The following is a 22,793-nucleotide window of genomic DNA, read 5'->3' as shown; positions in this document are numbered from 1 at the left end:
ATCTAACGTGTGTGTGTGCGCGTGTGTGTGTGTGTGTGTGTGTGCGTGTGTGCGCGTGTGCGTGTGTGTGTGTGCGTGTGCGCACGTGTGTGTGTGTGTGCGCGTGTGTGCGTGTGTGCGCGCGTGTGCGTGTGCGCACGTGTGTCTGTGTGTGTGTGCATGTGTGTGTGTGCACGTGTGTGTGTGTGTGCGCGTGCGTGTGTGTGTGTGTGCACGTGTGTGTGTGCGCGTGTGCGTGTGTGTGTGCGCGCGTGTGCGCACGTGTGTGTGTGCATGCGTGTGTGCGCGTGTGTGTGCGCGTGCGTGTGTGTGCGTGTGCGCGTGTGCGTGCGTGTGTGCGCACGTGTGTCTGTGTGTGTGCATGTGTGTGTGTGCACGTGTGTGTGCGCGTGTGCGTGTGTGTGTGCGCGTGTGTGTGTGTGCGTGTGCGTGTGTGCGTGTGTGCGTGTGTGTGTGTGTGTGTGTGTGTGCGCACGCGCCATGAGCAGAACGCTTCCTGGCTTTCACGATGGTCTCCGGGCGGAATCACAAGGCCAGACCCTCAGCGGGCGTCGAGCTGCGTCGGGCGTCGGTGGAGAACACTCCTGCGAAGGGCTCTGCGGTGGGCAGGGAACGTAGCGGAGCCGAAAGCTTTTCCCTTCCCCGTCAGTGTTTCTGAGCCGCGCTGGGGGGCCGCCCCCGCCGCCAGAGCCCAGCAGGCGAGGCGGGGAGCCGAGGTGAGGCTGAAAGAACAACCTGCTTCAGTGAAGGGGCCGTCGCTGACTAAAGGAGGGAGGGTGGTCGGGGGCTAGGCCCCAGCCTGGCAGCTCGGACACCTGGGTTCTGTTCCCAGCTATTCAGGGCAAGTCATTTGCTTGCTCCGTGGCTTGTGTGGAAGATGGCGGCGGTGCCGCCGTCCCCGTTCTCGGGGGGTTGGGCGTCCGAGCGAGCGAAGGCCCGGGACCTCCTCCGGTGAAAGGCTGAGCTCGGAGAGGAAGGGCAGAACGCTCGGCTGGGACGCGGGAGGCCTGGGGCGAGTCTCCCGCCCTGCCTGCGAGGAGAAATCCGTCGGGGAGCTCGGATACCGCGGGAGCAGGGGCCCGGGACGTCCCCGAGCCAGACGGGAGCATCAGGGCTTTGTGGGGGAATCCGATCCAAGTCATTGAGCACCCCTGGGTCCCCGGCTTCCCCCTCCAGGCTGCGTCCAGCTTGGGCCAGTGCGGGTGAGATTTGCCCGAACGCTATTGCTGTCCTCGGCCTCTTCTCCATCCCCCGCAGGAGGCCTGGCCTAACGGGGCGCTGAGCATGAACGCGGCCACGCGACGTGTCCTCGGGGGAGCCCGGCCCCCACCTCCATCACATCACCCCCTTCCACCGGGGAGCAGCCCCCTAAGACTCCCCGCGAACATGCCCCGGCCGTAGCCCCTCTTGGCCTCCACGCTGTCCTGACCATCAGGGCTCACCCTCTCTGCCCCCCGCATCCTGCCCCTCCATCATTCTCCCAACATCCTCCGAGACTGTCGAGTGGCCAGAGGCGCCTGGCCGCGTCTCGGTTTCCTTCGTGGTGCATGGTGCTTCCTGGCCCCGTCAGCGGCCGCGGTGGATCCTGCCAGCCTTGCACTAATGATCTTCCTTCTATTGTCTTCCTCGGCATCTCTAGACTTCCACAGCTCAGCAGGGAAGCGGGGACCCCCAGGCCAGGGACGGGCTGGACTGATGAACTCCCCAACTGCAGCACCATGGAGCCCGGAAACGCTGGGTGATTCCTGCAGTGGGGGAAGCTGATGGGTAGACCCAGGTTGGGATCCAGGCTCAATGCAGGTTTTTTGCCCCAGGCTTGACACCTTCCAACCTTCCTCTTAGCTCCGGGCAGGGCTCACGGCCCCCAGTGAGATTAGCCCCTTTTTGGGGCTTTAGGGACATAGGCTTTGCCAAACCGGATCTAACCCAGTGCCCCGTCTCCATCAGTAGCCAGGACCACCTGGTTTAGAGACAAGTGCAAGGAACCTTGCAAGAGGCACCTGTGGAATAACCTGCCCCGTTGGCTAGTTTCCTCCTGACCCCTATACTTAGAGCTCAGTTCATGCCCTGGAGCATCAGGGTTTATTGCCTAAAATCTTGCTTATTTTTATATTGATTGTTATAACTCTAACGATCCTTATCACCCGCTGAAATACCTTGATGCTTTGCTGAATCCTGGTCTGCTCTCAGCCTCAGCGAGATGTGCAGAGAAGGGCAACAAACATGATTAGGGGGATGAAACAGCTTCCATATGAGGAGAGATTGAACTGGGGCTGTTCAGCTTGGAAAAGAGACGACTAAGGGGGGGTATGATTGAGGTCTATAAAATCATACCTGGTGTGGAGAAAGTGAACAAGGACGTGGTATTTGCTCCTTCCCATAACACCAGAACCAGGGGTCACCCAATGAAATGAACAGGCAGCAGGGTTAAAACAAACACAAGGAAGTATTTCTTCACACAGCGCACAGTCAGCCTGTGGAACTCCTTGCCAGGGGATGTGGTGAAGGCCAGAAGTATAAAAAACTATTGGAGAAGTTCGAGGAGGGCATGTCCATCAATGGTTATTAGCCAAGATGCTCAGGGATGCAGCCACATGGTCTGGGTGTCCCTGGCCTCTGTTTGCCAGAAGCTGGGGGTGGATGACGGGGGATGGATCACTCGATAATTGCCCTGTTCTGTTCATTCCCTCGGGGGCACCTGGCCCCGGTCACTGTCGGAAGACAGGACACTGGGCTAGATGGGCCTTCGGTCTGACCCCGTACGGCTGGACTTGTGGTCTGACCCTGTGGCAATGGGTTCCACAAGCTAATCCTGGGTCATGTGGGGGAAAAGTGTCCTTTGATCCGTTCTCAGTTCGCCACCTCTTCATTTCATCGAACGTCTCCTCATTCTCGGGGGAAGAGACTGAGCAAGGGGAACCCCAGGTCGACCGTCTCTTGCCCATTTGCCATTTTCTAGATCTTTTATTCTCCTTAGCAGTCGTTATTTGTGGTGCGCGGCAGCCCCATTCGTGGACCAGCACCCCGTTGCGCTAGGAGCTGTACAAACACACAACAAAACTATTGTCCGTCCGCAAAGATTTTCTAATCTAAGTGATAGCATGTCCCTTGGCGTTCGTCTCCTCTCTGAGGGAAACAGCCCCTGTTCTTTTACGTGACGCAGACGCCAGATGCAGAGAGGATTTTCCAAATGCTGGGCAGACAGATGAGTCAGCAGCATCCCGGGTCTCCAAAATCCCACACCTGGGGGCTGCTAGTTCAGGCAGAGACGGCCAGGTAAAGAGTTTGCTTGGCTGCAGCTCTTGGCATAAGATATATCTATCTTCCTACTGTATTTTCCACTGCATGCATCTGATGAAGTAGGTTTTAGCCCATGAAAGCTTATGCTCAGATAAATGTGTTAGTCTCTAAGGTGCCACAAGGACTCCTGTTCTTTTGGCTGATACAGACTAACACGGCTGCCCCTCTGAAACCTGTTAGTAACATAGATGCAAGCTGGAAGCAAGCAAGCGAGGTGTCGTCTTGTTTCCTCGAGGGGTCTGCGCTCCAGGTATTTCACGCCTGGGCTCCCCCAGAATGCTCTGCCAGCGCCCCTCAACCTTGAGCCCAGCTGGTATTCCAGTCCGACCCCTCTCCTGATCAGAAAGTGACGACTGCGCGTTGGTTTGTGATACGGTCAAAGACCCTGAGTCACTCCCTTCCCTCCCGGCTTGTGCCCAAAGCCAGTTTGAACCCAGCTCTCCAGAGGGGAAGGACGAACGCATGATCTGGCCAGACAGCATCTGGCCAGCACCTACGCGGCACAGGTCCCGCAGTCCAGCAAAGCCATTGCAGGCATGAAGGTCGAATTAATGCTGGGGGGGGGGGGGGATTTTGTCAGTGTCTTGCACAGGTGCAATGGACTTAACCAGCAGCACAGGTTCATGAGAGCATCTGCGCCTGCCTCAGCACCTCAGCCTGTCACGCTGGATCGTTGCGGTGCCAAAGTTGCCTCCAGATTTATGCTCTTCCTGAACCTGGGTCTGCGCTGGGGGTCTGCTCAGAACTCGCCTCAGGCCTGACTTGTTTTCCGACCTTCCCCGCCCAAACCTGAGTCAGCGCCAACCCCATCTCCTGCCCGTGGGCTCCTGCCACCCCAACCCCCGCTGTGCCGTGTGCGCCGTGGGGTGAGAGGCGCTGCGATTTCTGGGGCACTCACCCCACAGCAAGGCGACGGCAGCGGCCGGGGCAGGCAGCCACCGCCGTGCCAGCCCCCCCGCACCGGGCAGCAGGTGGAGAGCTGGGGCGGCCTGGTAGTCGAGTGCCGTCGAGTTGCAGGGCTGTAGCCTACGCCCAGACTGGTAGAACTGGGTCGGTTACGGGCAATGATTGCTTCCCACTGTTGTTATACCTAGTGTGGATGCAAATATGCCGAGATGAAGGCGAGTTACATCGGTTTGGTTGATTCCCCTTGGGGAATAGTGTTGGCACTTTTCTGCCGGCAGATCTGCTTCCACACTAGGAGGCTGCACCGTGTTAACTAGACCGGGATAGTTAAAGTGGTACAACTTCTCTGTGTGGCCAAAGTCCTGTTAATTCAGGGAAGCCCTCTGGCCTGTTTCATGCAGCAGGTCAGGCTGTCCCCGCGTCCCGGCAGGGCAGCCCCGCTCCATGACGCTGTGTCCCTAAGTCACATTGCGAGCGGGGAGCCGTCATAACATGTTACCCATTCTCTTGTGCTTTCAGGGCGTGAGCCGACCTGGGGGTCAGGAAGAAACTGTCCTGGGGATGGGTTATCCCGGAGCTGTGTCCAGAGCTGCTGGGAGACCAGGCAGAATGGGGATCCTGAGGGAGCCGGACCCTGGTTCCGATCCCGCCTGGCTGTCTCTGCGTTCCCTCGTTGTCATGTCAGGACACCGGGAGCTTGGGTGTCATTATAATTTATTGTTTCCTAAATGAATCTTCAAGAGTTAATTTGTGTGGGTGTTTTACAGGCAACTGATTAATTTGATTCATAAAGAGCTAAAGGATTTTTCACCTTCCTCTGCAGCGTGGGGCATGGGTCACTTGCTGGAGGATTCTTGCACCTTGAAGTCTTTCAGCCACAAGTTGAGGATTTCAATAGCTCAGACATAGGTTAGGGGCTTGTTACAGGAGTGGGTGAGTGAGATTTTGTGGTCTGCGTTGTGCAGGGGGTCGGACTAGACGATCATAATGAGTCTATGATTTAAAGGAGGGTAATATTAATGCCAATCAACCTGCCTTGGTGGAAAATACATCCTGTGGGACGAACTTGTGATCTTTTTCGATGGTTTAGTTGATAAAGGTAACAGCACTGATGTAACAGACATAGATTTCTGTAGGGCGTTCGACTGGGTACCGGGCGGCATTGCGATTAAAACCCTAGAATGAGAGAACATGAACATGGTGCATTAAATAGAAGAGAAGCTGCCTAGTGGATCGGTCTCGAAATGGAGCGGTAAACAGGAAATCTTTGGGGGCGTGGGGGGTTCTAGTAGGGTCCCCAGGGCTCGTTCAGGCTTCTATTTATCAATGACCTGAAAGGAAACAGAAAATCGTCACTGATCAGATTTGCAGATGACGCAAAAATGGCTCCTGGCAAAGCCAGAGTGCCGAGGAAACTGGCCTTTCCGGCTCGATTCGTTCAGACACCTGCAGGGAGGAAGAGGATCCCCGCTCTGCCATGCTGCACTGAGGGGGGCTTCCCAGTGCCCCCTGGAGCCCAGCCCTAGAGCCCAGTTCGCCCCTCTCCCAAGTCCTGCGGCTCCAGCCTGTGTGGTTGGCTCTTTGCTAGGACAGCCCGTCGCTCGCTCCCCGCCAATCGCAGGCTGCTGGGCTCTGCTAATGCTTCCTCCTTCCCCTCCAGGAGCCTTTGATCTGGGCCAGAAAGGCAGCAAAGAGAAGGAGCCGCAGGCAGCAATCTTGCGGGGCAGGGGGCCGGCTCCTGCAGGCCAGGAGACCTTCCCAGGTAAAGGGGAGACTGCAGGATGCTGCAGCTGTTCCCACAGCAGCAATTCCAGCCCAGGGGGGTGGGTTCGTCCAGCTTGGAGAGGGAGCTGGGGAGAGGGGAATAGCCAGCAGGACGGATATTGGGGTGCAAAGTTGGCTGCTCTGGGTGCAGGTCCCCACCGTATCAGTGGAGCCAGGTGTCCAAAGGGGACGGTCCTGTGACTACCCGCACGCCTGGGCAGGGGCAAAACGCCGGCTCGCCACACAGAACAGCTTCAACCGGGCTGCCGGTTCCGTGCCTGGAATTCGCCCCCCCCAATGGGCCACTGCCCAGAGACCAAACCTCTCACTGCATTGCGCGAACCGGCCCGGTTCTCCTCTCCCCACGACGGTCCCCACCGCCACTTCGGCTCGCTGCCGGCGGGAGCCGGGACGGACCCCCCGGGCTCGCAGACCCCCCAGGCGCCCGCCTCCCCTGCAGCCCCGTTGACGTTCGCGGGCCGAGGCGCGCCCCGAAAGCGGAGCACGTGCTCGCGGGCCGTTGCGTGGGACTGAGGCCGGGAGGCTCGGCCCCTGGCCGGGTCCAGCCGGCTGTTTGCCAGGAGACCTGCAGCCTCCGCCTTCCTGGGCCCAAATCTGAAACTGAACGTGACGTTCTGCGGGGCCTAAACCCAACCCGGACGCTTCAGGAATGTTAACACAATCTGCCCCCTTCCCCGCCCCACCCGCCTTTCCCCGTCTAACGAATATTTTAATTCGTTCGATTCTTTCCACACTAGGGCGACCAGACAGCAAGTGTGAACAATCGGGATGGGGGTGGGGGCTAATAGGAGCCTATATAAGAAAAAGACCCAATCAGAACTGTCCCTATAAAATCGGGACATCTGGTCACCCTAACCCACACGCACCCCCCCCTGCATGTCCCTGGTTCTGGCTTTTCACCGCGGAGGCTCCTGAAAGGGAAGGTCGATTGCCCAGCTAAATGCAGGGCGAGTTACAGCCTGATTGCAAGTCCCAGAGCCCCCTTCCCCACCCCACACCTCCGGCAGCTCCGGCTCCCCACACAGCCAGCTCTGCCGATGCCCCTGAATCCCGACCCACAGCCCCTCCCCCGCCCGCTAATCCAGCCCTGGGCTCCCTGTGACTCCTGCAGTCTGCTCAGCTCACAAGCGCTAACAGGTGAAAAGCCGGGAATGTGGTGTGAAAAACAAACCTCCAGTGGAATCCGGACTCGCATCCGGCCTTTGATCCAAGGAGCTGCTGAGTGAGACAAGCGGCTGGGGGCTGCGGAGGGGACGGTAGGAGACTCTCCTGCTGAGGGAATCGAGTAACAGTGCAGAGCTATTATGGGGATGGGGGGACGCCCCCCCCCATCTGAGAAAGCAAACAGGAGAGGCAGTGTTGCCTAATGGATGGAGCGCTGGGCTGGAGTCAGGAATAGAACCCAGGTCTGCCAGTGACCTGCTGGGTGATCTTGGGTGAGTCACTTCCCCGCTCCGTGCCTCAGTTTCCCCTCCCGCCCTTTGTCTGTCCTGGCTACTTAGACTTTAAGGCTCCAGTTTTTGAAGCTATTTAGGCATCCAGCTCCCAGCATGAGGTGCCGAAATAGCTTTTCAAATCTGGCCCTTAGCTCTTCCAAGCCGGGGCTGCCTGTTGCTGGATGTCTGTGCAGCACCTGGCGCGATGGGGCCGGGATCGCATTTGGGACACGTGACCGGAGGAGGAGAGGCACGAAATACAGACCCATGGGCGTATTAACCCACCCCTAGCTGGCCGGATTCCTATGGGTGTCGCAACAGCCGAGGCTTGGAAGGAGGGGAGGGTTCCAGGCAAACCACGCAGCCGGCCCCAGAGCGGCCGTGTGTGGTTAACATGGGGGGGAGGGATTGGTAAATGATTTGCTCAGGGAAGCTTCTGGAAGGGGTCGGTCCTGGGTCGTCTAGCAGCTGCCACGTAGGGTATTGACTTCAGGGGAAAAACCTGGACACGCCGGACTCCCCTCGGTGGGAGCTGACGGGCTCTGTCAGGAGTGGCGCTAAACCGAGCAGGGAGTCCAGTCCAAGGTGCGGGAGGGTTCGAGCCCCGTCGCTGAGAGCTCGTCCCTGGGCCGGCGGCGAAGGACAGGCAGCAGCAGAGCCCCTGTGGTACGTGTGTCCCTGGCGTCGTACCAGTTACCCCGGGGTCCGTCTTTACCAAGGGGACCCCAGACACACACAGCACAGGCTGGGCCTGCCAGGTGATGTGCTCCACTGCCCGGACAGAATCTTCTGAGTGTTACACTAGCTCGTAGGAGACCCAGCTGAGATCAGGGCCCCTCGCTCCACAGGCCTCCCCCAGCCTGTTCCTGCAAAGGGAGGAGGATTATCCCCTTTGTACAGATGGGGAAACTGAGGCCTGGAGCAAGCAAGTGACTTGTCCAAGGTCACGCAGGGAATCAGTAGCGGAGCCGGGAATCAAACCCGGTTCTCCCGAGTCCACCAGGCCGTCGGGTGCCCCCTGAGCCAGAGCCGGTGCCCTGTAACGCTTCCCTTTCCTCTCACCCGCCAGAGTCCGCCTGTGAGGATGTGGCTGTACCTGGCCGCCCTGCTGGGGCTGTACTTCCTGCGCCGATGGTACCGGGAGCGGCAGCGCGTCGAGGGCCTCCCGGAGAAATACGTCCTGATCACCGGCTGCGACTCCGGCTTCGGGAACCTGCTGGCCAAGCAGCTGGACGCGCGGGGCCTGCGGGTGCTGGCGGCTTGTCTCACCCAGCCGGGCGCGGAGCAGCTGAGGAAGGCGACGTCGGAGCGGCTGCAGACGGTGATCCTGGACGTCACCCGCAGCGACAGCATCGCCGCGGCCAGCGCCTGGGTGAAGGAACGAGTGGGGGAGAAAGGTGGGGGCCCAGGTCTGGCTGTGCCCGTCCCTCGCCCGCCCTGGGTCTCGCCCCTTGCTAGACACTCATCACAGGCACATGGGTGTGGATTGTCCTGTTCTCCCGTGGGTGTCACCTGGGCTGTAGAGCAGGTTGGGGAGCTGTGACTGAAGCTTGGGGGGGGGGGTATTGCTATCCCCAGGCACCCCAGCGGGGGCCATCCTGCCCCATTCCTATGGGTGGTTCACAGCCCAGAGCATAGGCGCGGGGTGAGAACTTCCCTGGGGTGTCCCCCTAACGGCTGTGGGGGTGCGGGGCAGATCGGGGGAGAAGGGACGTCCCGTCCTCCCAGCAGTGTGGAGATTTGGGAGAGCAGTGGGTTGTGGGAGAGGAGCAGGGATTTCTGGGGGAGGGACAGGAGAGGGAACAGCGCCCCACAGTCACTCGCCCCGTCTCCTCCGCCCAGGGCTCTGGGGCCTGGTGAACAACGCGGGGATCGCCGTCCCCGCGGCCCCCAACGAGTGGCTGACCAAGGACGACTTCGTCAGGGTGCTGGACGTGAACCTGATCGGCCCGATCGAGGTGACCCTCAGCGTCCTGCCCCTGGTGAAGCGAGCCAGGGGCCGGGTCGTCAACGTGGCCAGTATAATGGGTCGACTGGCCTTCTTCGGAGGGGGCTACTGCCCGTCTAAGTACGGGGTGGAGGCGTTCTCCGACAGCCTGCGGTGAGTGACCAGGGACGGGCGCCCTTTTCAGCTGCGCGTTCTGCCCCGAAGGGTGGGGATGTCCCCGTGCCACCCCCCCCCACACCAGTGCACTGACTCATGGTGCACGTGCCAAACGGTGAATACCCGCCCGGACTTACTTGCTGCTACGTGCAAATAGCTCGTCCGTGAGGCGCGGCACAGATGTGATGTGTGTGTATTTCAGCACACGGTGCACCTGGATCTTTGTCTCCCTCTAGTGGTTGGGCCCACGGGACTCCTGCTCGGGGATGGCCGCGGGGATTGAATCTGTCACCTTTGCCCTTAAAAACATGCGACCGATTCATGACCCACTCATCCACCTCCGGCATCTAAGGGGTTACTGGACTCCTGCCTGGCCCCCGGTTGGTCTGGGAGGATAGAGAAGGAAAGGGGAAACCGGTGCAGAGTTTGTGACTGTAGGCGAAGGGTGTTTCTCCGTCCCGCCGGCTGGCTCGGGGTGCAGAGGCCTGGAGGTGGCTGTTACCCGGCAGTTACGAGTTCATTCCTTCAGGAGCTTTCGCTTTGGCAGCCGTGCGCGTCCTCAGGGAAGGGATGTTGTCGCGCGACTCTCCGGGTGTGACCCGGCAGCACGCGTGCGAGGGCTTCCCCGGCGCTGCAGCAGCGTCTGCACGGGACGTTGCTCCCCTTCCAGCTCGGGTGCTGCCGTCCCAACCCTCGCTGTGGAGACGGGGTCTTCACTGAGCCTTGATTTCTCCTTGCGTCAGCTCGGAGGCTCCTCCGGATGCAGCCCTGCGCTGCGGGGCCTTGTCTACGCAGGAGATTTGCTTAATGCGAATCAGGTTTTAAACCAAGCGAGTTAAGTTGCTGCAGACCCCAGCACAGACGCTGTGATTCCAGCCGATTTAAAACTAGGCGGCTCTCGGCTGCCCTTATCCTGGGAGCAGGGCCCCTGGCCGGGGCTGGATGAAGAGTCGGGTTCGAATTCACACCCGGCGAGGTTAGACTGGCGCGACTTTCCCGTGTGCTCCCGGCCCCGCCCGTGTGTTGTGGCTGCAATTTACAGCGTCTGAAACCCCAAGGCTGAGTACGCAATGGATCCTGTGAGCAGCCCTGGAGCCACCCACCCACAGCCCCAGCAGGATCAGGGCCGCAGCATGGGAGAGGACGTCTCCTTTCTGAACAGGAGCTGCGCCGTCCTTCCCCACCCTGTCTGCGCGCGCAAAGACGTGCCGGCAGAGCTGGACTGGAAAACGCCGCTAGCGTAGATTCAGTTCATGCCGGTGTCGCTTATGCCAGCCAGTGAAATAAGATAGCTTGGCAAAAGCCCATTGAAGCTGGTATCAGTGCGTCTACACGAGGGGAAATCAATCACCCCACTCCCTGACGGCGCTATCCTGGCTTAGCTCTGGCCTGGCTCCCAGGGAAGTCCAGCCGGCTCTGTCGGTCGTTTCACATGGCCCGTCAGAAGAGCTCTGCGTAAGCTCGGAGGCCATGTCTCTCTGGTATCCTGGGATGGCCCGAGGGCTGCCCGTTGTCGGCTCTGTAAGTCAGTGAAACATCCAGGGACAGAGCTCGGATGGAGGAAATCAGGAAAGCGTTCGGTTGAGGGACGCTCTCCCGACTGACCCCACCTGAGGATTGGCCCTGAGGCCTTATGGAAACCCAGAAGCGAGACGTCTTTCGCTCCCTGGTCTAGTTCACGGGATCCAGTCTCCCTGGTAACAAAGAATAGCTGTTCCCATATGGGACGGGGCTCGGGCAACTAAGCCGCCCGTGGAGGTGTTCTGGAATAACTACTGCGCTTTTAATTCGCATCTACCTCAATCCAAATTAACTTTCAAGTGTAGACAAACCCGAAAGCCCCTTGATTCCAGTATCTCTGTGTCCGCACAGGTTGTAGAAGCCACCAAACCTGGCCACATACGAGCCCTCCGTGTAGACCGGGGCTAGTTAAAGGGCACGTTTCGGATTTCACCTGTTCGGGAACCCGGCCAGCCCCACGCGGGTTAATCCTGCTTGTCCCGTTTCAGGCGTGAGATGCTGCCTTTCGGGGTGAAGGTGTGTGTGATCGAGCCGGGCTACTTCAGCACCGCAGTTACCAACCCTCACCTCATTATCGAGAACTTCACTCGCCTCTGGGAGCAGCTCCCCGAGGAAACCAAAGCGAGTTACGGGGAGAGTTACTTAAAAGCCTGTGAGTACGTCGCCCCATTGCCTTCCCCGCCAGCCGGCAGCTACCGCGCACCCTCCTCTCGCTGCCGCAGAGCGGCCTTTGTGTCGGCGGACACGGGGCGGCTACAGGGACCGGTTCTCAGCTGCCGTGCATTGTGACTGAGTGGCATTGCACACACGCTTTGCACTAGTGCAAATGACGCCACGCTGTGCACGGCAATGGGGGTGGGGGGTCAGACTCCTAGTTCCCGCTTAGGCCTTGTCTAGCTAGGAACTCAGGTGTTTTTCTTTTCAATCCAGCCAGCGCAGCCCAGCTGGCTGAACGGGACTGAAACCCCCCTTCTTAAGTGTGGCCAAAGTGTAATGCATCGTTCAGAGAGGTTTGGCTGTGCTTGCGGGTGCCCCAAGATCAGGTGTGCCATTCGCACGCGCGGTCTGTGAACGCTGCTGACCCTGGCACGGGAGCAGAGCTCCCACGCTGATCTCCTGAGAGTAACAACCACCTCCCCCACGCTGCGCCAGGACGATTCTCCACCGTGAATCGGGGCAGCTCTCATTTCTCCCCTGGGGGATTTTGCTTTTCTGCTCTTGTCAGTTCAGCAGAGCCCAGCCCGAGCCGCTGATTAACCAAACCCCCTTCAGGTGGGGAGGCATGGATGGGGGGAGTGTCCAAAAGCCGGGTGCAGAGACGGTGCCTGGCTCTGGACAGTCACTCCGGGCAGATGGCCCCTCCACGTTCAGATCTGTGTGCCGGTGCCAGGGACAGAAACGCTCCCGCTGCTTTTCACCCCTGCGCTGGCTGGCTCCCTGCATCTCATTGGCTGGATTCTTCCCTAAGCCCCTAGCCCCGGGCTTTGAGACATGCCACGGGGGCAGCCCTCAGGACGAATGAGCCCTGGGGGTCTCCGATTGAGCACCTGAAAACGTAGCTGCCTGCGTCTTTCCTTGGGTGATGCAAGGGGCCCAATCCGGTGCGATACTGTGGGACAGATTTACAAAGGTATTTAGGCGCCTAATGCTGCAGGTACGAGTCTAGTGGGACAATCATGGGTGCCCAGGTGACTTAGGCACCGAATTCACCGAGGTGCTTTTGAAAATTCCAGGCGGCGCTGCTCTGCCTCCATAGGCATCTGCCGGCCCTTTGCAAATCTGGCCCATGGTCTCGCCCAGAATCTGGCCCCTTGCATCACCCGCTCAGCTGGTGGGATCGGGCCCCACACGGGGAACGGTGGCACAGAGTGTCAGGCCTAGGCTCACCCCGGCTGCGTGGGGCAGAGCAGGGATTGAACCTAGCCAGCCCAGCCCGGGTGAGCCCCTAACCACTAGGCCGTCCTTCCCCTTTGACCTCTCAGCCGACCCGTCCGGTCCGGGTGCGGCTGGTGCTGCGGCAAAGCCCGGCGGGGCCTGACTCTCTGTTTTGGCCTGCGCAGTTATCCAGGCCACCCGCAATCTGCCGAAATCCTGCAACTCCGACTTGTCCGTCGTCACCGGCTGCCTGGAGCACGCGCTGACAGCCCGCCACCCCCGCACCCGCTACTCCGCCGGCTGGGACGCCAAGCTGTTCTTCCTCCCGCTGAGTTACCTACCCACCTGCTTCGCCGACTTCGTGCTGACGCGGTCCTACCCGGCACCCGCCCAAAAAGTGTAGGAGGAAGATGCGGCGTTCGAATGTCGGCAGGGGGCAGCGACCGGAGCAGCGTCGCTGGCACACGGGGTCCGAATTCCCGGCGGGGGTGAGACCCCCTGTCCCGTGGCGCCCAGCTGAGACTATGCAAATCAGTTCTTAATTACAAACCTTGAATCAAAGCAGAGCTCCTTGGAGTTTGCTTCACCGGTGCAACCTCCCCTCCGTGTCCTGGGATGGAAGGTGGTTTCCTAACCAATCCCGGCACAACACTCTCCCCCACCCCCAACAGCTCCCGGGACATAGACCACCCTCTCCTTGTGTCCGGCCCCTGCCTGTCCTTGGTATTCAGCTCCGTTTCCTATCTGCCCGTCCCCAAATCTCCGTGATCTGTGTCCAGGGTCTCTCCCACCCCGGCGACCCCAGCAGGGTAACCCAGCCCATCTGGAAGGGAGGCAGCAGTTTGAAACTGGCCTCTGATGAAACCACCCCACTGCATGCTGAGCCAGGGCCAGGCCACGGTCCCGAAGGCAGGACATTCGGCTGGGTTGGCTGGGCAGAGCAGACAAAGCGTGGGAGAAATGAACTATCGTCTCCATTTTACAGATGGGTAAACTGAGGCACCTGGGTTCAGGGGCTGAAATCCAGCTGTAACTGACCTTTGTGGGAAAGCCCTGGGCTCGTTGCTTGTGAGAGCTTCTCGCACAAGCTCCTTCGGCACCACGAGCCTGGGCTTTTTCTTTTCCAAAAGAGTCCGAGCCGGCTGCCTGGTGTTTTGGAAGCTGCAGGGCGGGGTCTATTCCCTGTGAAAGGACTGGAGACAATACACAGCAGGGAGGATAGGATCAGAGGCGTCAGGGCAGAGACGAACGTAAGAACGGGTCAGTCCAAAGGTCCATCCAGCCCAGTGTCCTGTCTGCCCACAGCGGCCAGTGCCAGGGATTGCATGGCCAGTGCCCCAGAGGGAGTGAACCTAACTAGCACTTTACAATCTTGTCCCTGTTTATTTGTCTGCCCTTTTCTGACGTGTCAGATTCTTTTTTATGTGAATGTTTCTTGTCTGATCTGGCCCATAGTTTATCCTCTTCCATCCTCTGCTCCTGACTAGGACCTACACAATCTCTAGCACTAGACTCTCCCCTAAGAGAAGTCTCTGGCCGATCCGCGTGCTCCTCCGCAGCCGTCGGCTTTCCCCCGTCTCTTAGCTTAAAAACTGCTCTGCAACCTTTTTCATGTTAAGTGCCAGCAGCCTGGTTCCACTTTGGTTTAGGTGGAGCCCATCCTTCCTGTACAGGCTCCCCCCATCCCAAAAGTTTCCCCAGTTCCTAATAAATCTAAACCCTCCTCCCTACACCATCGTCTCATCCACGCATTGAGACTCTGAAGCTCTGCTGCCTACCTGGCCCTGCGCGTGGAACTGGGAGCATTTCTGGGAATGCCACCATAGAGGTCCTGGATTTCAGCCTCTTCTCTAGCAGCCTAAATTCGGCCTCCAGGACGTCTCTCCTACCCTTCCCAGTGTCATTGGTACCTACATGTACCACGACCACTGGCTCCTCCCCAGCACTACACATAAGTCTGTCTAGATGCCTCCAGAGATCCGCAACCTTCGCACCAGGCAGGCAAATGATGATTGCATTGGTTGCACGATTGCATTGGTTGCACGACTGCCATTGGTTGAACAGGCTTGTGTCCCAGACCAACATCGTTTGTAATTCCAAGCATCCTAAAAATACAGGCATAGCTCTGTTGATTAGGAACCCAATGTCTCAAGAGAATATATGAACCAAGTCAATAAACACAAATGCACAATTTCCGCCTCTGCTTAATTCCCAGGGACACATGCCAGGTAAACTGGCTCCAAAGCATCCCCTCAAAACCCCCAACCACTTCCAGAGCGAGGACTTTCGTGCATCCCCGTCCCCACCCCGTCACTGTAGCATCTGAGTGCCTCACAGTTATTAACAGACTTCGCCTCACACACGCACCCCCGGGAGGGACAGAAGTACTGTCCCCTTCCCGGAGAGGGGAAACCGAGGCACGAGGCGCTCAGATGATGTGGTCAAGGCCACACAAGGGTCTCTGTGGCAGAGCTGGCAACAGCACACACTTCTCCCGAGTCCCAACCCAGAGCCTTAACTTCATGCTGCCTCCGGTAGAAGCCAGTTGCGGAAACTTTCCTCCAGTGCCACGCTGGGGCCCTGGTCTCCTCTGCGTGGCATCACGTGGGGTGACGCACAAACGTCTAATAAAAGCCAGCTAAGCACCTGTATGTTTCTGCGCCTTCTCCAGCCAGCAGCACCAGCCACCTTGCAGCCTCCTGCCCGGTGCCAACTCCCCCTCCGACCTGGGGGCATTACGGCTGCTGGAGCAGTCACCCTGCCAAGTCCCCTGGGGGGAACGTGACCGACCGTTACCTGGGAACTGGCTCCTGACCGGAGCTGGGCCTGGCATGCTGCAGCCTTCAGTGCAGTCGGCTTCTCTCCAGGTTGGGAGCCAGATAAAAGGCTCCTGGAGGCAGATGGGGTGGGGGAACGTTACCAAAGAGAATGGTGGGGAGTGACTGGTTCCTCCTGTCCCAACCAGCCACCGAGGATCTGGAGCGACAGTGGAGTGGGGACAGCTGCCCCCAGGCTGGGCTAGATGGGCCCTTATGGGAGGTGGCCTCTCCCGTATCCTCTAGTCAGAGGGATATTTCATGTGGCACCTTCACAGCTGAGTTCAATTCCTCCGGGGGGACTTGAAAAACAACAGCCTGCTGCCTGGTAAGGGGGTTCTTTGGCGAAGCCAGGCCTCTGTGGGTTCGTTTCGTTAGGGGTCACTGGCCTTTTCGCAGACAGCTGGAGCGATGCGCGCCCGACATGCCTCTTTAGAACATTTCCCACCCGCTAAACAAGAGCCGGTCGTCCCGAGCCGGGTTCGGTTCCCTCCTGGCGCCGTCAGCCTCGTGTTTCCCTTTGGACGAGGGGGTAATTAGCTAGCCCAAGGCGTAGGCGCGGTGGGAATGGATTCGAACACGAGGCGGATGAGGACACGGCTCGGGTCTGCCATGATGTTATCTTGCTTTGGTGCTGCCTGGCTGCGACCACACGCTGGTTTTTCACCTCCGGTGCTGTGCTGCCGTTGTTCTGGGCTGTTGGTCAGTTTTGGTTTGGATCCTTAGACGGTTTAGCTTCCACACGCGCCACAAAACCAGGTTCTTTTTAAAGTTGTGGGGTTGAGCCAGCGACCCCGGCCCGAGACGTAGCAATCCGGTAGCCCCACCACCACCACTGTGCCAGGAACGCAGAGACAGGGGCTGGCTGGCTGGGGGTTCTGAGGGTCTTGGATTCAGACAGGCCGCTTGCTCGGTTAGACATGAGCTGTTACGGGGGATGCAGCCGGGCCTCCGGGGACACACACAGGAGTGCGTCAAATCAGTGACAGCAAATCGTCCCCCCGCACGGAGGGGACCCTTTCACACAGCAAGCCTCTGAGTGCAACCCCCCTTATAAATTATTTAACACCATTAAAAATGCTGGAGGCAAAGTGGGGTTTGGGGTGGAGGCTGACAGCTTGCAACCCCCCCAGGTAATAACCTCGCGACCCCCTGAGGGGTCCCGACCCCCAGTTTGAGACCCCTTGTCCTAAAGCGAGAGGAAACCCGCATTGCCACACGCACGGCATGCCGACGGCTCCAGACACCGCCAGCTGGATTTGGAAACCTGGCCGTGCTGGGGCCTGATCCTGCCAGCTGAGTGGCTGTTAGCAGCTCTTGGGGCCAGACTGTGTAACATACACAGAGAGGCCAGCGTCACGGCCCCGTTCATCTCCAGCTTTCTCACAGGACCCAGCTCGGAGCGTTCTCCAGGTGGATCAGCAGCATCTCCGCTGACTTTCCCCAACCCCGGCCCTCCCTCAAATCGGAAAGGGGCAGTGGACGAACTGGCGAGAGAGAGAGAGAGCAGATCAGAGCCAGGAAAATGATCCGAGGGCTGGAGGGTGGGGGGAAATGCCGGAGCTGGAGCCTGGCGCAGCGCGATCTGTTCCCGGTGGACAGCTGAGTTGATGATGGGATACAAAGACCTTCGTGGGGAGAAAATACCAGGTACAAGAGGGCGCTTTCATCTAGCAGAGAAAGGTGGAACGAGAACCATCGCTGACTAGATTCTAGGGCCAGGTCATCCTTCTGACCACCTGCATAACAGCCCAGGTCAGAGAACTTCCCCGTCCCAAAAGTAATTCCTGGAGCTGAGCTCTTAGATTTCAAAATTGCCAATGATGGAGAAACCCCCACAACCCTTGGTAAGTTGTTCCAGTGTTAAAAACTGACCCCCTTACTTCCAGTCTGAATGCGGCTAGTTTCGGAGTCCGGCCACTGGATCGTGTTAGCGTTTTCTCTGTGAGAGTGAGGAGCCCGTTGGTAAATCTTTGTTCCCCGGGCGGACAGGCCAAGTCACCCACTTAACCTTCACTTTGTTAAGCCACATGGTTGGTAGCAGCCGGGGACGGGACACTGGCTGGGGACGGCTCCGAGTTACGACAGAGAATCTTCCCCAGGTGTCTGGCTGGTGGGTCTCACCCACGTGCTCAGGATCAACTGATCAGCAGATTTGGGGTCAGGAAGGAATTTCCCCCCGGGTCTCATTGGCAGAGACCCTGGCGGGGTTTTGCCTTCCTCTGCAGCGTGGGGCACGGATCACTTGCAGGTTTAACTAATGTAAATGGTGGAGTCGGGGCACCGGAACTGGGGGCCCGGAGGCCATGGCCCCATCACTTTTTACTGGCCGTAAGGGCGAGCGATAGGCGGGAGGGAGCGGGGTGAGCGGGGGGTGGGGCCTTGGGGGAAGAGGTGGGGCCTTGGTGGGGCGGGGGAATGTCGGGGCAGGGCCTCAGGGGGAGGGGCAGCATGAGGTGGGGCCACGGTTTGGGTGCCGGTGGCCCACCCACTTTTAGGGACCTACCACTGACCTGTCAAGTGGGAGTTGTACAGAGAAGAAGGAAAAAAGAGACGTACCCAGAAACCTGGTGGGATTTGCAAGCAGCTTGAGGTCTTCAAACCCCGATTTGAGGACTTCAGTAACTCAGACATAGGTTAGGGACTTGTTCCAGGAGCGGGTGGGTGAGATTCTGTGGCCTGCGTTGGGCAGGAGGTCAGACCAGATGATCATAATGGGCCCTTCTGACCTTAGAGTCTATCAGAGATTTTCCCCCCAGCCACAAACCAAGGGGGAACGAATACGAGCGCTGGAAGGAAGCGTTAAGCGGCGCCCCGGCCCTTTGGCCTGGCCTGGCTTGACAGGTTTCCGAAGGCCGACGTATGTATCGGAGCTGGGACCAACCCCAGTCCTGGTCTTTTTTGGACTGGAAAAGCTGCCGTTACACGAATGTTTTTGCAACAATTTATTGGATCTGCAACTAAACAAAAAAGGCCAGAGAGGCCTCTACCAACCCCATGCCCGAGCCTGAAACCAGTGATTTTACCAGAGTTCAATGCAATTAGATTGATTGTTTCATGTATTATGGTAGGACCTGGAGGGCCTCACCAAGATCAGGGTCCCGTTGTGCTGGGTGATGCACAGACACAGAGGGAGAGACAGTCCCTGCCCCAGAGAGCTCACAGTTTAAACCCAGGACGATGTACTGCCGGCATTCGACAGATGGGGAAACTGAGGCACAGCAAATGATTGGTGCCGTCGGTCTGTGGCAAAGTCAGGAATGGCCCCCAGCTCCCCTGAATCCTGCCGCAGTGCTGTAACCGCCCGAGCAGCCCAGACCTCTCCCGTGCCTCCCTTCGATTCATACACCCGGGGCCCCTTCGGCATGGGGAAGCCCCTTTATTACCTATTACCTATTCCAGTGAAGCAGAAAATGAGCAGGACCCAGCGGAAGCTGGTCTGCGAAAGCAGCAGACTCCCCCCCCCCGCCCACCCCCACCCCGCTAAAATCTCACCCAACCTGGCTCTCGACACCTGATCAGTCCCACCCCGCTGGCTTTAAACCAAGCAACGCGCTGCACCCCAGAAGCTAGTAAGTTACACGGCGAGAAGCTGCCGTCTCAACCGTAATATCTCCCCCGCACAGGCCCCCCGGGTGGTTTCGCCACCGCCCCCTAGATGCCATGGGCTGGTTTGGGCTGTCGGAAAGTCAGCAGGAAGTCTTGGCACCAGGCTGGCAAGTAGGAGACCGGGAGGAAATACAGCTGGGCGTCCCAGCCCCCGGAGTAGCGGGTGCGAGGGTGGCGGGCCGTCAGCCCGTGCTCCATGCAGTCGGTGACCAGGAAGAGGTTGGGGCTGGCCGGGGCTATGAGCTGTAGGAATTGCTCGTAATCTGCATGTGGAAATACAAACGAGGCCGAAGTCAGGCCCGGGGCGGGGAAGACAAACGAGAAGGGAGCGTGTGAGTCGTCCCCCCCATCCCCCCGCTTCGGAGTGGCTGCAGAGACTGAAATCAGACCTTCCTGCTTCAAAACGGGAGCCGAACGAAGGGGAAACGGTCCGGAGCTTCTAGGGCCACCGTGGTTCGAGCCACCGGACAGCGCGTGCGTGTACACGCCCACCGGCAAAGCAGGAATAGATCCCGGGATTTAGGAGCTATGGGGCGCCACCGGATTGCTACCAGATCAGCGTTGCACCTGGTGCGTGGCAGCGCACGAGGGAGGAGCCGGTCCTGCGAGGATGAGCCTGGCCCTGGGAAACTGGACTGCAGCCCTTCCTCCGCCACTGGCCGCGTATTCAGAGCCGTGGGGGCCGTTGGGCCCAATGGAGGCTTCGGAGAAGAGCTCCCCAGGCTTTGGACTAGAAAGCGCCAGCCCCACCCCGGCCGCAGCACAGCAGGCCCCAAGCATCAGCGGGGTTCAGTTTATTCCCTGCCCTCATCCGGCTACAATCCCCCCCGGAGCAGCCAGCCCCGGCCCGTTCGCCCCCTCGCACTCACAGGTGTCGAAGTAGCGCTGCCCGTACGACTCTTTGATCTCGGCGGGGACCCGGCCCCACACCTCCTGCACCATGTCTTGCATGAGCTGGGTATTTAAGATCTGCGTCCTGAAGGCGCCCGGCTCTACGATGCAGACCTTGACCCCAAAAGGAAGGAGCTCCCGCCTGGAACGGAACGACGACGTGACTACGGAAGCCCCCGCCGAGGCACAGGACCCCCCCCACACACATGGAGTTGGGAAGGCTGGATGCAAAGGGAGTGAGGGAAGGTGCTGGGGGGCAGAGACGGGGGAGTGTCCGGTTATGGGGGGGTCCCAGACGCACGGTGTGTGGTGGGGGGAGTTTGGAGACCCGTGAGGGTTGCTCTACGTAGGCAGAGCTTAGCCGACCCTCCCGGAGCCCCGAGGTTCTTGGGTCAAACCCGTCCCCGGTGAGGACACAAGTGCGGACGCGCCTGTTAACGGCTCTCACCGGAGGCTGTCGGAGAACGCCTCCACCCCGTATTTAGACAGGCAGTAGCCCCCTCCAACCATGGCCAGCCGGCCCATCGTGCTGGCCACGTTGACGACCCGGCCCCTGGCTCGCTTCACCAGGGGCAGGACGCTGAGGGTCACCTCGATCAGGCCGATCAGGTTCACGTCCAGCACCTTGACGAAGTCGTCCTTGGTCAGCCACTCGTTGGGGGCCATGGGAACAGCGATCCCCGCGTTGTTCACCAGGCCCCAGAGCCCTGGGCGGAGGGGACAGAAGGGTTTGGGGGTGGCTCGTCTCCCAGTGCCCCCCGGCCCAGGTGCTCGGAGAATCAGGCCCTATATCCCCTCCTGCCCTCCCCTGCTACAGAGCCCCAGGGCTGCTCCGGTCACTGGTGTCCCGGGCCAGGCCGACGTGACCTGCTTCTCAGTCCCAGCACGAGAGCACGGCCGCCTGCCTCGCTGTGCGACTGGGGGGGCAGGGAAGGAGGTGGGCGGGGGCAGGTAGCGAGGGGCAGCAAAGCTGGGACACATGGGGCTGGCCCCCCCCAGCTGAGCACAACACACGCTCTGAAAGCCCATCTGGCCTGTCGCTGTGCCCAGACCTGCCTGTCTCCTTCGGGGAGTTTGGGGGGGAGTGCGGGAAATTCCCCACCCAGCTCTGGCAGGGAAAACCCGCCCCCATGAGGATGCACTTTGCCAGCATGACTTTGAAACATGGGGATTGTGCCAGCCGCTGCCCCCGCTCTCGGCCCCTCTGCAGCCTCGGGCGAAGGATCGGCAGGACGTTAATGCAGGCTCCAGGCTCCCGGGACCTCAGGCAGAGGGGGCAGGACACGGACCCAGCCCCGGCCCCGTGCAATAACCACCAGCATCTCGTCCAAGCCGCACCTTTGTCCCCCACTCGTTCCTTCACCCAGGCGGTGGCCGCGGCGATGCTGTCGCTGCGGGTGACGTCCAGGATCACCGTCTGCAGCCGCTCCGACGTCGCCTTCCTCAGCTGCTCCGTGCCCGGCTGGGTGAGACAAGCCGCCAGCACCCGCAGGCCCCGCGCGTCCAGCTGCTTGGCCAGCAGGTTCCCGAAGCCGGAGTCGCAGCCGGTGATCAGGACGTATTTCTCCGGGAGGCCCTCGACGCGCTGCCGCTCCCGGTACCATCGGCGCAGGAAGTACAGCCCCAGCAGGGCGGCCAGGTACAGCCACATCCTCCCAGGCAGACTCGGGGGGGGGGGGCGGCTTGTTTGACCGTCGATGGAGTTAAACAGCCCCTGCTGTCAACGTGACCCTGCGGCGGGACAGTGCTAAAGAGTCAACGTTAGTCGGGGGTTCTCAGCCGCCAAGACCCCATTAGGAATTGTAACTATTTATTCAAGACACGGGGAGGAAAAAAGGGATGAATCCGTGCAACCTTTGAAATGCAAAGGGATACGCCAGGTTTCCCTTTCAACCATCGCCCTTTACCCCGCCTGACGGTGTTTTTAGATGGCAGTAAACATGCTACCGCCGGAGATTCGTTGCGATGGGGTGCAGCTGCAGGGGTTGTAAATGTTCACACCCGTTTCCTGGAGGGCCGAACCAGACAGACACACCCAAAAGGGAGAGAGAAAAGCGCAGTGAGAGAACCCCGCTGGAGAACGGCCCGGTCTGATCCGTCGCTCGGAGACCTGGTCCCATACTGGAAAAGACGCCGGCTAAACCCGACGCGGGTTAGGCAAGAGGAAAGTGATGGGAAGAAAATGGCACCAAAGAGGGCAAGGGAAAAACATCCCCGGGGAAGGGGTGACAGCGGGAAACTGAGTCTCGCTCCCAGGGGCTGGCCAGGATCCAGGAGGGGGTTGTTTAAAAGCCAACAGGAGGGGAAAGTTTACGGGGTGCTCGGCTCGTGGGGGTGCTCCCAGCCCCCTGCCAGGAGCGGCTCATCACGGCAGGGGGCTGGAGGGGATATGCCCCGATTCCACCCCTTCCCCCGGGGCCCTGTCCGTCCCTACCTCTTCTCTGCCTCCTGCCCGGTGCAGCGAGCACACAAGACCCTCACAAGGTCTGTCAGCTGATGGGCACAGGGCAGGAGAGGGGGAGGCGCAGGAAGGCAGCACGTGGGGGAAGA

At 59.7% G+C, this 22,793-nt stretch overlaps 2 protein-coding genes across 6 annotated transcripts; one reads left to right on the top strand and one right to left on the bottom strand.

Moving 5' to 3' along the window:
• The first annotated feature begins 5,866 nt into the window (after positions 1 to 5,866).
• On the top strand, positions 5,867 to 13,488 carry LOC123353980 (retinol dehydrogenase 16-like). 3 transcript variants are annotated; one of them, XM_044995545.1, is made up of 5 exons: positions 5,867 to 5,968; positions 8,497 to 8,824; positions 9,270 to 9,528; positions 11,541 to 11,704; positions 13,113 to 13,488. In XM_044995545.1, exons 2-5 carry the CDS (start codon positions 8,512 to 8,514, stop codon positions 13,328 to 13,330), a joined length of 954 nt encoding a protein of 317 aa, XP_044851480.1. In that variant the 5' UTR covers positions 5,867 to 5,968; positions 8,497 to 8,511; the 3' UTR covers positions 13,331 to 13,488. The 3 variants fall into 3 exon arrangements, with proteins under 3 accessions (XP_044851480.1, XP_044851482.1, XP_044851481.1); XM_044995547.1 differs by lacking the exon at positions 5,867 to 5,968 and adding an exon at positions 6,811 to 6,938; XM_044995546.1 differs by lacking the exon at positions 5,867 to 5,968 and adding an exon at positions 7,918 to 8,093.
• A 5,185-nt stretch (positions 13,489 to 18,673) lies between these two features.
• On the bottom strand, positions 18,674 to 22,764 carry LOC123353979 (retinol dehydrogenase 7-like). Of its 3 annotated transcripts, XM_044995543.1 has the most exons (5): positions 22,678 to 22,764; positions 21,582 to 21,974; positions 20,692 to 20,950; positions 20,222 to 20,385; positions 18,674 to 19,615 (listed from the first exon to the last, which is right to left on the bottom strand). In XM_044995543.1, exons 2-5 carry the CDS (start codon positions 21,892 to 21,894, stop codon positions 19,398 to 19,400), a joined length of 954 nt encoding a protein of 317 aa, XP_044851478.1. In that variant the 5' UTR covers positions 21,895 to 21,974; positions 22,678 to 22,764; the 3' UTR covers positions 18,674 to 19,397. The 3 variants fall into 3 exon arrangements, with proteins under 3 accessions (XP_044851478.1, XP_044851477.1, XP_044851479.1); XM_044995542.1 differs by lacking the exon at positions 22,678 to 22,764 and having other exon boundaries at positions 21,582 to 22,671; XM_044995544.1 differs by lacking the exon at positions 22,678 to 22,764 and having other exon boundaries at positions 20,835 to 20,950; positions 21,582 to 22,671.
• Positions 22,765 to 22,793: the final 29 nt, after the last annotated feature.

This window comes from Mauremys mutica, chromosome 20 (assembly GCF_020497125.1).
Source record: "Mauremys mutica isolate MM-2020 ecotype Southern chromosome 20, ASM2049712v1, whole genome shotgun sequence".
In the NCBI taxonomy this organism is placed as follows: domain Eukaryota; kingdom Metazoa; phylum Chordata; order Testudines; family Geoemydidae; genus Mauremys; species Mauremys mutica.
This window is presented reverse-complemented; position numbering and strand designations above follow the sequence as displayed.